Genomic DNA, 14,357 nt, shown 5'->3' with positions numbered 1-14,357 from the left:
TGCATTAACTTTCAGGTAATAGCACATATATAAGCTTCTTACATGAATACAATTATATTCCACAACTATTATACTTACAAATCTATTATAAACAGATGGAATATTTGTTTTATCTTTCAAGGCTCTATTTCGAAGTGGTAAGCGTACCCGGGGGAGGGAGAATTTACTGGGCTTGTTGATGGCGATGTGTCAAGAGATATAGATTGAAGTGAGACTTGCTTGTCTACTTTCACCTCAGCAGCTTCCTCCTGCTCAAAAGACTGAAAGATGGGATGCAGGTAGGCGTCGGCCAAGTAGGCCCTGAGATTGAGATCTGGCTCAGCAGCCTTCTCCACGGAATCTTTCTCCATCGCTTCCTGAAGAACAAGAAACCTCTATCCAGTCAAATTTACCAAATAGATGAGATATTACTTTTACCAAAAGGGTTATATCCATTGAAAAGTTGTGAAAATTTTAATACATAGATTATATCTCAAGAAAATTTCAATGAGTTGCCAAAAATTGAAATAACAGATTAAGAATATTAACTTAAAGTACCTGTCGAAACATATGTATTGGCAGGACCCATAAGAGAATAAAGAGGTGATGCTTATGAATCATTAACATATTCTTATGATTCATACTTTAATGAGATAAAATGGAGGAGATATGACAGAAAAATGGCATAGCGGAGGAAAGTACAGATTTATGAAAGCATAATGATAAAAAGGGAAAGTGAAAGCTTTTAAAGGAAATTTATTGATTTTTTTTCTTCTGTAGGGTACCTGTTGTAAATTTTTTTCCTCATCTTGAAAATACACACTTTTATGAAGTACATTTTTTACATTCAGAAAAAGAAGATATGGATCCTTTGGTATAATCAGTTCTTTATTATCTGAGAGTGCATGCAAGGCCCAGTCGGCTGCCTGGCAAACAGAAGCAGAAAGATAGGAAGGGAGGCAGAATGAGAGAGAGAGAAGCACAATGCCCAAGGGATGTGAAGGAACTAGCAGATGAAGGACATTACCAATGGAGAGTGAGAGAAATATAGAGATGTATGTATGAATTAAAGGCCCATTTTTTCCAAAGGTATTGGTACAGAGAGAGTCAGATGCTGTAGATATATTTTCGGAAAGAAAACAGATTAGTTCAAAAGGTATTAGTATCACAAAGAGACCAAGTGACAGTGACGAGGGGATTTAGATGAGTTTACCAGATCACATTGCTCGTAAAAGCAATTTTAAAGGGAGAAGAAAAGCCTTAGGTATATGCGTACATCTAAGCTCTGTCTGATAAGAGTATTGGTGCATGAGTCTGCAGAACCGATTTGCTGAAGGGCAAGACATATAATGAAAGATTAAGGGAGGGAGCAGTAACTTGATTGAGAGATATGAACTTGCAAGCCCTATTTTTAATAAGGATGTTGGCACCAAAAGGGAAAGCGAAATAGATAGAGGTGAGTGGAACTAACCTCTAAAGGATACCTTCTGAATGCAGGTTCAAACCGGTTCTTGCAAAACTTGTGAAAGAACAGCGTTAGACCAGACAGAATTATAAGGAGAGGTGTAGAATAAGCTGCCTTTTTAACACTAAGCAGGCCCAGCAAGAGCAAATGAGAAATCAACAAGCTACCAATGATGCGGCTATGAATGTGGGGCCAGAATGCCCCAGCACTTTCATACTCCTGATTGTAGACATTACTAATCTGCATTTATAAGAAATGATTTCAATTAAATATATATTTAAGATTAAATTAAGCTTCATTTTATTATATTATCATGGAAACGCAGACAACACGACCAACCTGATGGCGATATACAACAAAGGCAAATCCGAAGAACACAACGACAAAAGGAAGAAGAATAGGAGAGACCACCCCATAGACAAGACCCAGAAGAAAGTATAGCTCTATGGTGGGAAGTGTTTCTCGAAGGTCAAAGCCACCAGGGTCAACGGCTCTCTCTCTATCTCTCTCTGTCTTGATGATAAACATGTTCTTGAGATGAAAAATAACAAGAGGTTTAAGACGTAGAATTTCAAATGCAATGGCTGTCCACCCATCGGCCATAATGAACGTTATGAAGAACGTTGCCTTCATTGGAATACCCAATCCAATTGTTCTTGGAATCCTGGGGCAAAAACGTGAGATAACTTATTATCTGGTTATATTGCTGATTGATATTATTTTAATGAAGTTAAATTTATTTACTGGGCGGGTGATTGATGGAGAAACGTGTAGAGCTGCTCGAATGCTGTCCCTGTGACTATGCTCCCTAGGAAAACATTTACAAGCATGAAATAGTAATACTTCGATGCAGTCTTCCTTTCGAGTGAGGACAAAGAAATGTGGCCTTCTATTTTTGACAAACATAACAAGATGTCGGGAAGGAAATACAAGAATATCTTCAACGTTAGCCCGGGAAGGTACCCTTGGATGAATGATTTAATTAACTCCCTGAAAATATCACGAGAAAATATATCACTCGAACAAGTATTTGAGAATTGATTCCAATTTTAATCTGTAAATTTTAACAACCAATTTCCCAAGAAAACCATTTTCTATCCATCTTTGCATGGCATTAAACAAAAAAAAATGAATAATTCAAAAACAGTCTTCAAAATAAAAAATATTTGTGCTCCATGCCTCCATGTTGTTCATAATAAGGAGAAGAAGTGATGACTTACAGTTCAACCACTGGTCGAAGAAAGGGGGCGACCTTCTCCAAACCTTCAAGATTTGCGAGAGATTGAACAAAAGCAATGGGTATCATGTAAAAGAAAACCAGGGCAAAGACTATCAATGAAACAACAAGCCTCCGTATGCTGAGAGAAAGAAATGGTATTGCTAAATTCTTCCAATAGATGTCACGTGGCTCTGGAGCCCAACTGGTCAACCACTGAGTAGAATTCTTTCTTTGTTGAGTTTGTGCACAAACAGCTGCTGCCCATCTAGAATCGAATATGACAAATGCGACTGGGAGAACTGCATTGGGATCTTTGAAAATCTTCTGGCGTTCATAAGATATCTAAAATAAAGATTATTTCACGTTAATGTAAGATACCGCTCCAATGACAATCATTATTTTGAGGAACATGGATTTCACATAATTTTGTGGAAAGAATTTCTGAAAAAATATGGAGAGGCGACCTACCAACTGATTACTCGTTATACCCTTCAAATGTGACGATGATAATTCCATCATCGTCATACAGTTGCACGCAAGTGAAGATGATGATTCGTCATCATCATTATTGATATCATCATCATCATCCAAGCTCAGATGAATGATGAGAACAATGTCTATTTACAAGTAATCATCTTGAACAAGGATGATAAGCTCGCAGCATCAGAGGGCAGGATTTGCCTGTCCATGGTCGTCATTGTCCGCCACTAAATGACAATGATGACTTTGTCGTCCTGGCATGCATAAGTCATAAGGACGATGTGAACTCGTCAATATCTTCGTATCATCATCATTGAGGAGAGGAACACAACTGGCAGAAGACTAAGGTTTATAAAGTTGATTCAAGTTTGACATCCAGAGTAACCAGACTGAGACTTACAGGTAGACCTGAAAAGCCTTTGCAGAATTTGTCAATATTGTTAGCCCTTTTCATTGTTTCAATGCAAAAAAGTTTGCAATAGCGCTCATTAATTCCATCCCAGAATATGCTCACTGTACCTTGCTTCCCATATCATTTATCTTTTCCTTGTAATAAGCAATTGTATCCACCTTTTCCCCTCCAAGGCCCAGAAAGCCTATCTGAAACAGGAAACTTGAATGAGAATGGCGTAATTAGATATATCACATTTTTCCATCAAATATAGAATAAAAAAATAATTTTTCAGCATCTGGTGAACATCCTCACCTTTTTCATCGGCTTTTTACTTGGATTCCTGTCAAATTTGTGTTGATAATAGTCTAGTAAATTCTGAAGGTTTTCTTTTTTCTTTACCAGATTAGAAAATTGGTTCGCATTGTATACCACCTAAATTAAAGATTAGTACGGGGATGGTTAGTATTAAAATTTAAATATTTACAAAACAACAATAAGTAGACAGAGTATCACGTAATTATAGGCACCTGGTGCCCGAGATAATGTTCAGGGTGGTTTCTTTTGAAGAAAATGTCCACACTCTCGGATATAGAATGTCTATCAAGGGGTGTCACATTCCTGACTATGACCTAAAGAAAATAACAAAATAAGTCACAGAACCTCAAAATAAAATGTCACAGTGGCATACAAATATATTAAAGAGTTACAAAAGATTCAAATATCCAGTTACTAAAGGGTTAAATTTCTAAATTGTAATCAAATTATATTGACATAAGCGTACTCCTTCCATCTCCATTGTTGAAACTCATACGTAAAATAAAATGAAAATAGCTGAAGCTTAACAACAAAATTTACCTCAATACTAAAAAAGTTAACAGTGCAAGGAATTGAGAGATATTCAGAAGCGTCGAAGCATTTCAATCTTTTACCTTTTAACGTAAATCAGTTTATGCCACTCTTTCCAGGAGTAATAACCGCAAATTTATAGGATTTAAATGAGACACTGTCAGATGTGCTTCATTACACCATCGACGTAGCTCAGTAGCGAGTTTAAAGAAAACGGGGTTCTAAAAGATAAAGGGAAAAGAAAAACATTTTTTTTTTGAATGAAAATGAAAGACAATACGAGTACAACATCACATATTTTAGCCAAAGGACTAGTTAAGTGAATAGTAGAACAAAGCTGATACATAATCAAACGGGAAAAGATAATTCAGTAGATCAGTGCCATCAACATATTCTTAGAAAAGAAAAAATAATCAACGGTTTCCAACTTCAAATAACGTGTACCGTAAACTGGTCAACGCTTCTGCATTGCGAGGCTAAGAAATGTAATCTCATGAACGTTATATTTCCGTATTCTGTGTATAATACATAGCAAGCCCAGATTGTGAAAATGTAAATCATGAATATATGAACCCACAGCCTGAAATCAGAACCATATACTCTTAGAAAGACTGTAGCTTAAAAAGAGAAACATCAACGATCTTCAGCCAGGAGAATAAGAGTGCAAGAATTGCCCAGTATCTTGTACCGAATACTGAAATGAAGAAAATATTTATCTAAAAGGACCACAACCTGAGTATTTAAAAGAACAAAATGGGCGATCACCTGATGATTCGGTGACCAGGACCTCGGTATGTTTTGAATATAGTAACAGATAAAATGAGCTAGAATATTTCATTTAAACCACAGTGATGATGCAATAAATTATCCATTGGCCGAAAGTTCCTCAAGAAAGCTACAATGACACCGAGAATAAATCGGGTGTAGATTTCTTTGGTTTGCAAAGATATCATCTGAAACTTTAATACACTATATATAGCAGTAGAATGCCAAATAAAAGAAAATTGTCGAACACTTTAAACAACTCATGAAAGTTAAATATTGGCCGAAAACTCCTCACGTATTGCGATTTTCTGCATCAGAACAAGCTTCATTGACATCTTACTACATTCACATTGGCATCGTGTACGCTTTATTTGCAAAGATGTCATTGGAAACTTCAAATACACAGTTTAAAATTCCAGAGAGTACGTACACTTTCGAAGTCAAAATTAATTTTGGTACTAACCGTTGAGATGCCTCACCGACATTCGAGATAGAAAGTTTATCAATATCACTTGAAACGATCTTCCTTGTCATATTAAATAACGTCCCACCAGACGCGTTGACTGGAACAAGAAACAAGAGCGCTACAAGTGTTATGGGCACGAAGATCTTCAATCTGTTGAAAACAAATTGATTTTAGTGGCAGAAATCATACAAGAAATGATCTCCAATCGATCGCGTAACTGTTACATCGTTTCGGATAGGATGGACGACACCGATTCAAACAAGATATCAATTACCAAATTTTAAGTTTATGTTAAAAGAACGATATAAAATCCTGTCGGACAGTAGAAAAAATCTATTCTTTCTACTCCGCCACGATATTCAAACGGTTATATTTCTGAACTTAGAAAAATGACACAAAAAGAGAGAAAACATTACAGATCGTCAACGCCAGACATAAACAGAAACTAATCAAGAACAAACTGCTAAAACTAAGTTAAATGAATAAAATTCTAATCCTCACCCGAGAATGTAGACCCGAAGAAACACGGCGGAGTCGAGACCAGCCTCACGAATCAGAGAAGTCTGGCTGTGCCGCAGCGCCTCAGGAATCCAATCCAGGAACGCGCGCATCCATGACCAGACGTTAAGACTAACGTAATTCGATCCTTGATTCCTCCGTCGCCCCGAAAGATACAATTTCGGAAAGTAAATGAATCTATTCACCGGCTGGATCCTCAAGAACGCAAACCCCGCGATGAAGATGAAAACAAGCAGTAGATTCACAAACGCGGATACCGCGATGTCTCCCACCGTCGCCATTGACGGATCTGCTCGCTCCTCGAGACTGAATTTGACAAGAACAAAAAAGGCTCTGCTGGTGGCAGAGTATATTCAGCGTCCACGTGTCGAATTTCGATTCGACCTGATCGGTCGGATCGACGACGCTTTGGTTCGGCCCGATCGATTGGTGGGCCCCACCGAGAAAATTTCTAATTTTCTGCTGTGCATATATTTTTTTTCGCTGATCGGATCGGCCCACGATCGACCTTTCGGTCGTTGGATAGCTCTCACCGACGATCGACGGCGATCCTGTCCGATCCGATCATTGATCGATCGTAGTTGCCTAATTGAATAGTTGCATACATTCTTAAAATGAAAATTATATTCGCTTGTGGGACCAAATGTATTACCATAGAATAGTTTAACATAGGGCTTCTGAATTCTGACGAAATCCGTAAGCCACTATAGTGAAGGAGAGCCCATTCGCTCTATTATTAGTTTGACACATTATCTACATACAGTTGGAGATAACAGATTCAATTGGTTGTAACGTTGCATGTTAAAACACAAAACCTTACTGACTTCATACTTGAATCTGACTCATCATAACCTTTGGAGTTATTATTGTGACTCTGAATACCACTTTGAGAATGTCACAAGATGAAAAATTCCTAAAATGTGATCCATAATGATAATGGATGACTGTTTCAACGTACAAAATGGATAACGATAATGGACATCGTTAAGCAGATAACAATATCGGATACCGATATTCTTAAGCTGGATAACAATATTAATTACGAAATGATAAAGTTTTCGATATCCGATATCCTTTAACCTCTCTCTCTCTCTCTCTCGCTCAGTATCCCCTCCCTCTCTCCGACTCTCTCTGTCCCTCTCTCGCCATCGCTCTCTCGGTCACTCTTTCACTCCCCCTCCCTCTCTCCGACTCTCTCTGTCCCTCTCTCGCCATCGCTCTCTCGGTCACTCTTTCAATCCCCCTCCCTCTCTCATTCTCCCCCATTCCCCCTCCCTCTCTCTCCCCCCCCACTTGTTCTCATGTTCTCTTTGCCTCTCTCTCTGGCTCTCCTTCCCCACTTCCCCACCCTCTCTCTCTCTCTCTCTCTGGCTCTCCTTCCCCACTTCCCCACCCTCTCTCTCTCTCTCTGGCTCTCCTTCCCCACGTCCCCACCCTCTCTCTCTCTCTCTCTCTTTCTCTCTCTGGCTCTCCTTCCCCCCTTCCCCCCTCTCTCTCTCTCTCTCTAGCTCGCCTTCCCCACTCTCTCTCTGGCTCTCCTTCCCCACTTCCCCACTCTCTCTCTCTCTCTCTCTCTCGCTCGCCTTCCCCACTCTCTCTCTGGCTCTCCTTCCCCACTTCCCCTCTCTCTCTCTCTGGCTCTCTCTCTCTCTCTCTTTCACTTTCCCTCTCCCCCTCGTTTGTCTGTCTCTGCCTGTCACTCGTTCTGGGGCTCTCTTTCTCTCTTTTGAGAGAGAGACATACTCTAATTCGAAATGCAATTACTAGTATTCCATAATAATCAATATTTGATATCAGAGATCCATTAAGTAAGAAATGGACATCAATATTATTCTAAATAACGGATATCGGATACAACGGATAACTTACGAAAAAATCCGTTATTCGTTAACATTATTCGATAACAGATGGATATCAAATAAGAAATTTTCGCTAATCAACATAAGTGAAACAAAACAACTTTCGATGTCATTATCCAGAACTCTTTGCTCATCACTTTAACCTGTCACTCATTTTCCATCGATCATTTTTCTGTATCATGTCTAACATACCTGATAATGACTGATGATTAATGACAGAAATGTCTTCATCCAATCATACGGGGTAGACGATGATTGCAGATTGCGGCAAAATCAGACCAGGCTGATGAAGAGAACACACAATAACAAAAATTGGAAAAAAAATGGAGGAAAAGACCATCAATGATCTAATCACTGGAAACTTTTTGATTATTACAGGTTCATTTGTACATCACTACGCACATTGTGACTAGGGATCAGCAAACGTCATCCGTCGCGTCACACGTCACCGTGGCGGACGCGTGATGGATGACGTGACGGTGGCGGTGACGGAATGCATGGACCGTGATGGTGAGGGTGATGCGTGATGGGCTGTATGTGACGGTGACGTGATACCCCGGACCCGTGACGTGACGATAGACCCGTCACGGATGACAGCCGTGACAGATTAACATAAAAAAATAAATATTATAAATAATAACATAGTAAAATAAGTAATATTATGCTTCGACTATGTTTATTATTTCCATCACCGGTGACGGTGACGCCGTCACCGTGACAGTGATGTGACGGAGCGAGGATGCATGGACGCATGACGGGTACGTGACGGATTTTTTTGAAAATACTTGGACGCGTGGCGTGACGGTGACATAACGAATATTTTGTCACGTCACCGTTCGTCACGGATCGTCGTCCGTCCCGTCACATCCCGGACGTGCCGTTCCCTATTTGTGACTAAACCTTCATAATTTACGGGCAGTGGCATGGCCCTGATTTTTTTTGGACGTTCTTTTGCAAAAATATCATTTTAATGGAGGCAGACGAGACCAAGCAACAGGGAAATGCGGGTGAAATAATTTACAGAAATACCCAGACTGATGTTAGAATTCCATCACTAGCACCTTGGAAATTAAAGAGAACTTAGATCTCATTCTTGCATGGCTTCGCTGGATGTTTGCTTGGCAGCTTTCTCTTTTCCTTTCTTACCCTTACCTATGGGAGCGAGAGTTAATCAGCCATCAAGACTTTCTGATCAGTGAAATAAATGTAGAAAATAGTAAAAAGAGCAAATGAAGGATTTAGCACAGGGAACCATCGAGATCCTTCACTATCTATTTATTGGACATTTTGATAGACGTTATCAGAAGTTAATCAAATTTGAAATCAAATAAAGCTCAAATGTAACGCTCCAAGAGAACCATCAGTCATTCGCGGGAATAAAAAGGTGGTTTTTATTCATCAAAAGGTGTAATAGTTAAAGAGAGATATCGACTGCGTGAGGAGCCACAGATGAGAACCAAATTCCAACACATGCCCTTAAAATAAATGATCATCCTATTTTTGATATCAAGTCGAACTTAAAAATGAAGGAATAAAGAATCAAGTAGAACTCAAATGTAAGATGCTGTCCAGAGAACCATCATAGATTTATTAGACAAAAAAGGAGGTTTTAATCCATCAAAATGTATAATCGAGTTCATAGATTTGAAGGGTAGAAAAGCCCAGGGTAAATCGTCTACGATGATCAAATTCGGATAATTGATCATGAAATTTTGATATCGAGTAGAACTTAAAGATAAAGACTACAGATATTTGTTAGATAAAAAAAGAGTTTTGTATCCATCAAAAGGTCAAACAGAGTATAAAGATTAGAGAAGAAAGAGAGAGGAAAGAGATAAAAGCTCAAATGAATAGTTTACAGAATCAGAGAGAAGACTAGGAAAAAGAGAATCATGGATCACACCAGACTGCAAACCGGATTGAAAATTCATAACCACGCATTATATATCAATCTAAAAATAACGCCATTTCTAAGAATGTAAAAATAACGCCATTTCTAAAAATAACACAATCAAAATGCGTCATAAGAATTAATTCTGCCGGGAAGAGGGATTTCTAGTGAAAGATGAAGAAACTACCTTTCCTCTTCAGTTTTTTAATCTTCAGCTTACTCCCTTTGTTCAGCGGGAACTTCAATTGAGTTTTCGAGCTTACACCTTTAGAAGTCCCTGAAGACCAAAAGCAAGCATATAAAAATCACAAATTACTCGTCAGATCAAGCGTATCATGAGCTGACGCAGCAAGGAATCGCAGGAAATGGACGAGATAATACCATTTTCTACTCTAGGAGCAAATAACAAAGAGCGAAGGTTCACGAAGAATCAAGTGATCTGGAGTTTCATGCATCCAATTTTGTGACGAACCGAGAAATAACTGAACATGATGTCGATTCAAAAACTCAATTGATTGAGAAGAATAGCATAATACGAAATAGTTAAACGAAAAATAACCGCACCTTCAGCCACTGACATCACAACATCCTCCATGTCTATCAAACCGCTCTGTATAGCTGCCTTCTGATCCTGCGCGGCGTTCACGAGAATTAAAGCATAAAATTGATGACAAAAAAAATCAAATCTTCACTGAAAACATGGCGATCATGATCATTCACGGAGAATTATGGCAGCAAAAAGACGGATGGTTGAGAACCTGGCGCCATTTCTTGAGAAGCTTGCGCTTGCGTTTGCCAGAAACAGGGATGTTGTTTTCTTGCTTGTGCTTCAATCTTCCCGTGCCTGACTGGCCTCGAAGTGCGCGTTTCTTATCTTGGTTCTCCGCCTTCTTCGCTTTCTTCACAACATTGTACTTCGCCATCGTCTCGGTAGACTTGCCTCCACTCGCAGAAAGAACCCTAATATGTTTTTCAAATGGTTGTCCATTATGGGCCGCTTCTTCGAATTGAAAATGAGCCCATAATTAACCTCTCTTTTTCTTTATTATATGTGAGTAGACGAGGTTCTGTTCATTTCTTTTTGTGCCAATTTATGGGAATTGTTCGGTATGTTTGGTTTTCCGAACAGAACGAAAATGAATTCGAACAGAACATCACACAGATCCGTGTGCGCTTCTTTTGTTCTCTTTTTGCGAATATTATTCTAGTTTCGTGCGAACGTGCGAATGTGCAGATTTTGTTCGTTTTTAAAAAAAAGAATAGAACAAAGAACAAAGCCCTGTGCAGATCTTTTGTGCAAATTTTCTGTTGGTTTCTGACGAACAGAACAGAACAACAATGTCTATCTGTGAGTAGTTCTGGATCGTCTGGGATTGGGACGATGGATGGGATGGGACGACGATCGCCCCATCCGACATTTGGAATCAGTGCAAGGACGCGGATATGACGATCATTTTGTCCAAGACCTCCGAACGGGATGGTTTTTTCGTCCGAGTGGGCAAAAATCATCCCGTCCAGAGGTCTCGTGATGAATTTCTGTCCCAATTTTCGTCCAACCTCGCGGACGGGACATTTTTTTGTTCTGGGACTAAAAATCGTCCTGTTCGCGTCCTTGCACTATATTGGACTGCGAGTGAGTTGGAAAAAGTGGAAAGAAAAGACAAGGAAAGAAGGCATCTAGTGGTTAAGATTAAATTCATTCTGAACCTTTGTAACCTTATTCTTATTATTATTCTTCTTAATTGGTTTTGTAAAATTTAGACGAAGATGAATTAACTTTGTAACATTAAGATAATGATGAATTGGCTTGTTCTGCTCTTGCTCCTATAGTCGTAGCTTTGATTTTGTTGGAGCAGGAACGACCACCATTGTGTTGCATGGTCTGGTTAGTCTACAGGTGGGCCCTTTTGATGCTAGTATCAAGGGACAAGCCGTAATGGATAGGTGGCATATGGTGATGTCCCCCATGCCCTGTGTGTAATGTTTGGGTTGCGATGCATGTCCTTGTTTTAGGTGATGACTTACATAGAAGTCGATGTCTTTGCATGAAGCATAAACTGACCAGCATTGGTGCTGATGTGGGGTAGAGAGACCCTGTGCTAGCTGCCACAGCCTTCGGTTGTTACACGTAGGGTGTCAGATCTGGAGGAGGCATTGGAGTATGTCCTTTGCATAAAGGCCTAGAGGACCGCAGGTGCCATGAACTACTAGAGTGGAGTGACAAAATCAACATTCCATACATATGTAAGAGAGAGCGACCATAATAATTATTCTAATTTAAATCAAATTAGAACGTCAAATGTGTATGTAAATCATGATGAAATGAGTGTGATTCAAGCAGTGAAAGTCTTTAAATGGAGTCAAAACAACATTGACAATCTAATGGTCAAATCATTTGGACATGGATCAGATCTGTGATTTCTTGGATCCTCATGTGAAACATATTTATTTTCTCAAATGTGTAGCCTCTAGAAGTATCCACATGATCCTTGGTATGTCGAATATCCTCCTTTATCTAGACGAGCTCCGTTCACGCTTTGTCATTATTGTTATGCCATCCAACTTGCATCGAGAAAGGAGAGGAGCCAAGAGGAGAAGGGAATGAATTTTGTTTAGCATGGGTAAATTTTGTTCAGGGCCTTCCTTATTTATACTAAAGGGATTTTGTTATAAAACCTCTAAACCTTAAGTATATCTTCTTACATGTAAAAGGTAGTTGCATGTGACTCTTTTGGCCCATGTATCAATCCAGTTAATGCCTGCATCACACTCATATAGATTAACCTTCATCGGCCTTTAAAATAAATTAACTGTGTCATCATATAGATTAAATAATGATATCTTAATTTAACCCAACCAATAGGTTGAGTCTCCAGCCTGTGGGCTGCAAAACAACTCCTTGTGCTCTAAAAAATACAAATGAGCATGTATCAAATCACTCATGGAACTTGTGTGTCATCAAGTATCGCTTATTTTTGGTCTTCCTAGGCACTTCTAGGATAACTAAGGGATGGTCAACTGTAAAACTCTAATTGGGCATATAAGTTAATATTGATGCATTTATAGATCATTGAAGATGACTTCTCGTATATTCTTTCACCTTGGTGAAGGATTTCATCGCATTGTGTCCCTTGAGTTGCCTCCTCTTATACTAAGGATGGACAATACCATCATGAATGCTAAATGGTCTTTGTAAAATTATTGATGAACTCAAACTACGAATATTTAGTATTCTATCGTTAGGAACTCATAGGTTGTAGTCAAAGTAAAACTGTTCATCCACAAGATGTCTTTGGTGTCCCAAGTCTAATGACCACTTACACAAGTGTAACGAGAATGAACATGATTCATAGTTTGGTCTAATACAATTGAGGGATTTGTATGAATCAATTCAGTGAACACTTTATGTCAAAGAGCACCCCCTATCTTATTGTCTCCACAGCAATGGCGAGGAGATTGATCATATTCTTGATAGGAGTGAGACTAAATAGTGCTATTATATCCAAATACATCGATGTCCTTCTCAAGGATCCTTTGAATATGAACATTAAGAACGCATGGTTAAGACTATCAGTCTCCATATTATGATCTCATCACAAATGAATGAGTCAAATAATATATTCATGGACTTCATTGTAAGCATCATGTGGAATATATCGTACTAATGGAAAATGCACGAGATGTGGAATGTGTGATCAGCTTCATGCCCACATATATTTCTATCACCTCTCATGTGATCAGGATGTTAATCATGTAGCCATTTGTGTCGATACATAATGGATAGACACTGGGTGCACTTTTGAGATAGCGTGCACTAAGTTGATCCATATGAATCCCTCAATGGTTCTATCCAGAATTAATAATAAAATGAAAGGTTAAATGATCTATCTTTATTTTAATATGATAACATGGAAATATAGTCATTAAAACACATAAATATAATATAAAATTCATTAATTAATCATGTTAATTTGCAAGTTATCAGGCACTCGGCCCAGGGGCATGCGTGTAGTGGTAGGGCCGATGGGCATGCGCGTAAAGCTGTGCGCATCAAGGCGCAAGATCGACACTACCAAGGTGCGATGTGCTTCATCTCATTACTTCGGTATCATCCCTCGTCTTCCCCCATGTAATGCTCATGACTATGATGTAAAATCTTTATGATATCAATGCAATGATTCTATTACCCGATGGGGCTGCATCCCCACCCTCTCCTCTTACCCCTTCTATGCATACTTAAGCAATTGCAAAGACTTATGCTGCAAGAGATCAAGGCTGCTTAGTGTTCTGCTCCAAGCAATGAGGCCAGCACATGCCAAATTTGACCGTTTGTCCTAGCTCAGGGTTTGACCGCGTGACACCTAGTTAAAGGAGAGGCCTATTTTTAAGGAGAAATTCAAGTGGGTGGTTACCATTTCTTTCCTATAAAGGGGGCACAAAATTGACTTGCCAAATTGAGAAATACTGGCAACAT

At 39.1% G+C, this 14,357-nt stretch overlaps 2 protein-coding genes across 4 annotated transcripts; both read right to left on the bottom strand.

Moving 5' to 3' along the window:
* On the bottom strand, positions 1-6,440 carry LOC144708648 (hyperosmolality-gated Ca2+ permeable channel 1.8-like). Of its 3 annotated transcripts, none has more exons than XM_078582060.1 (11): positions 6,116-6,440; positions 5,612-5,764; positions 4,828-4,963; positions 4,065-4,166; positions 3,850-3,969; positions 3,663-3,743; positions 2,665-3,005; positions 2,189-2,434; positions 1,784-2,108; positions 1,451-1,684; positions 1-356 (listed from the first exon to the last, which is right to left on the bottom strand). In XM_078582060.1, the coding sequence occupies exons 1-11, from the start codon at positions 6,412-6,414 to the stop codon at positions 117-119; spliced, it is 2,277 nt and encodes a 758-aa protein (XP_078438186.1). In that variant the 5' UTR covers positions 6,415-6,440; the 3' UTR covers positions 1-116. The 3 variants fall into 3 exon arrangements, with proteins under 3 accessions (XP_078438186.1, XP_078438188.1, XP_078438187.1); XM_078582062.1 differs by having other exon boundaries at positions 5,612-5,711; positions 6,116-6,257; XM_078582061.1 differs by lacking the exons at positions 3,850-3,969; positions 4,065-4,166.
* A 2,544-nt stretch (positions 6,441-8,984) lies between these two features.
* On the bottom strand, positions 8,985-10,836 carry LOC144708831 (uncharacterized). Its single transcript, XM_078582274.1, has 4 exons — positions 10,642-10,836; positions 10,448-10,514; positions 10,071-10,160; positions 8,985-9,144 (listed from the first exon to the last, which is right to left on the bottom strand). Exons 1-4 carry the CDS (start codon positions 10,804-10,806, stop codon positions 9,080-9,082), a joined length of 387 nt encoding a protein of 128 aa, XP_078438400.1. The 5' UTR covers positions 10,807-10,836; the 3' UTR covers positions 8,985-9,079.
* Positions 10,837-14,357: the final 3,521 nt, after the last annotated feature.

The sequence above is a fragment of the Wolffia australiana genome, chromosome 10, assembly GCF_029677425.1.
Source record: "Wolffia australiana isolate 7733 chromosome 10, ASM2967742v1".
In the NCBI taxonomy this organism is placed as follows: domain Eukaryota; kingdom Viridiplantae; phylum Streptophyta; class Magnoliopsida; order Alismatales; family Araceae; genus Wolffia; species Wolffia australiana.
The sequence above is the reverse complement of the archived record's forward strand: the minus strand, read 5'-3'. Positions and strand labels throughout refer to the sequence as shown.

Excerpts from the sequence above, each read along its gene's own strand:
- LOC144708831 (XM_078582274.1), bottom strand. The coding sequence starts at position 10,806 with ATGGCGAAGTACAATGTTGTGAAGAAAGCGAAGAAGGCGGAGAACCAA. Across the intron at positions 10,515-10,641 it reads TTCTCAAGAAATGGCGCCAG|GATCAGAAGGCAGCTATACA; the intron begins GTTCTCAACCAT and ends AACGCCGCGCAG. Across the intron at positions 9,145-10,070 it reads TAAAAAACTGAAGAGGAAAG|GTAAGGGTAAGAAAGGAAAA; the intron begins GTAGTTTCTTCA and ends TCGCTCCCATAG.
- LOC144708648 (XM_078582060.1), bottom strand. The coding sequence starts at position 6,414 with ATGGCGACGGTGGGAGACATCGCGGTATCCGCGTTTGTGAATCTACTG. Across the intron at positions 5,765-6,115 it reads CTTCGGGTCTACATTCTCGG|ATTGAAGATCTTCGTGCCCA; the intron begins GTGAGGATTAGA and ends TGTTTTCAACAG. Across the intron at positions 3,006-3,662 it reads TAAATGATATGGGAAGCAAG|ATATCTTATGAACGCCAGAA; the intron begins GTACAGTGAGCA and ends TCTTTATTTTAG.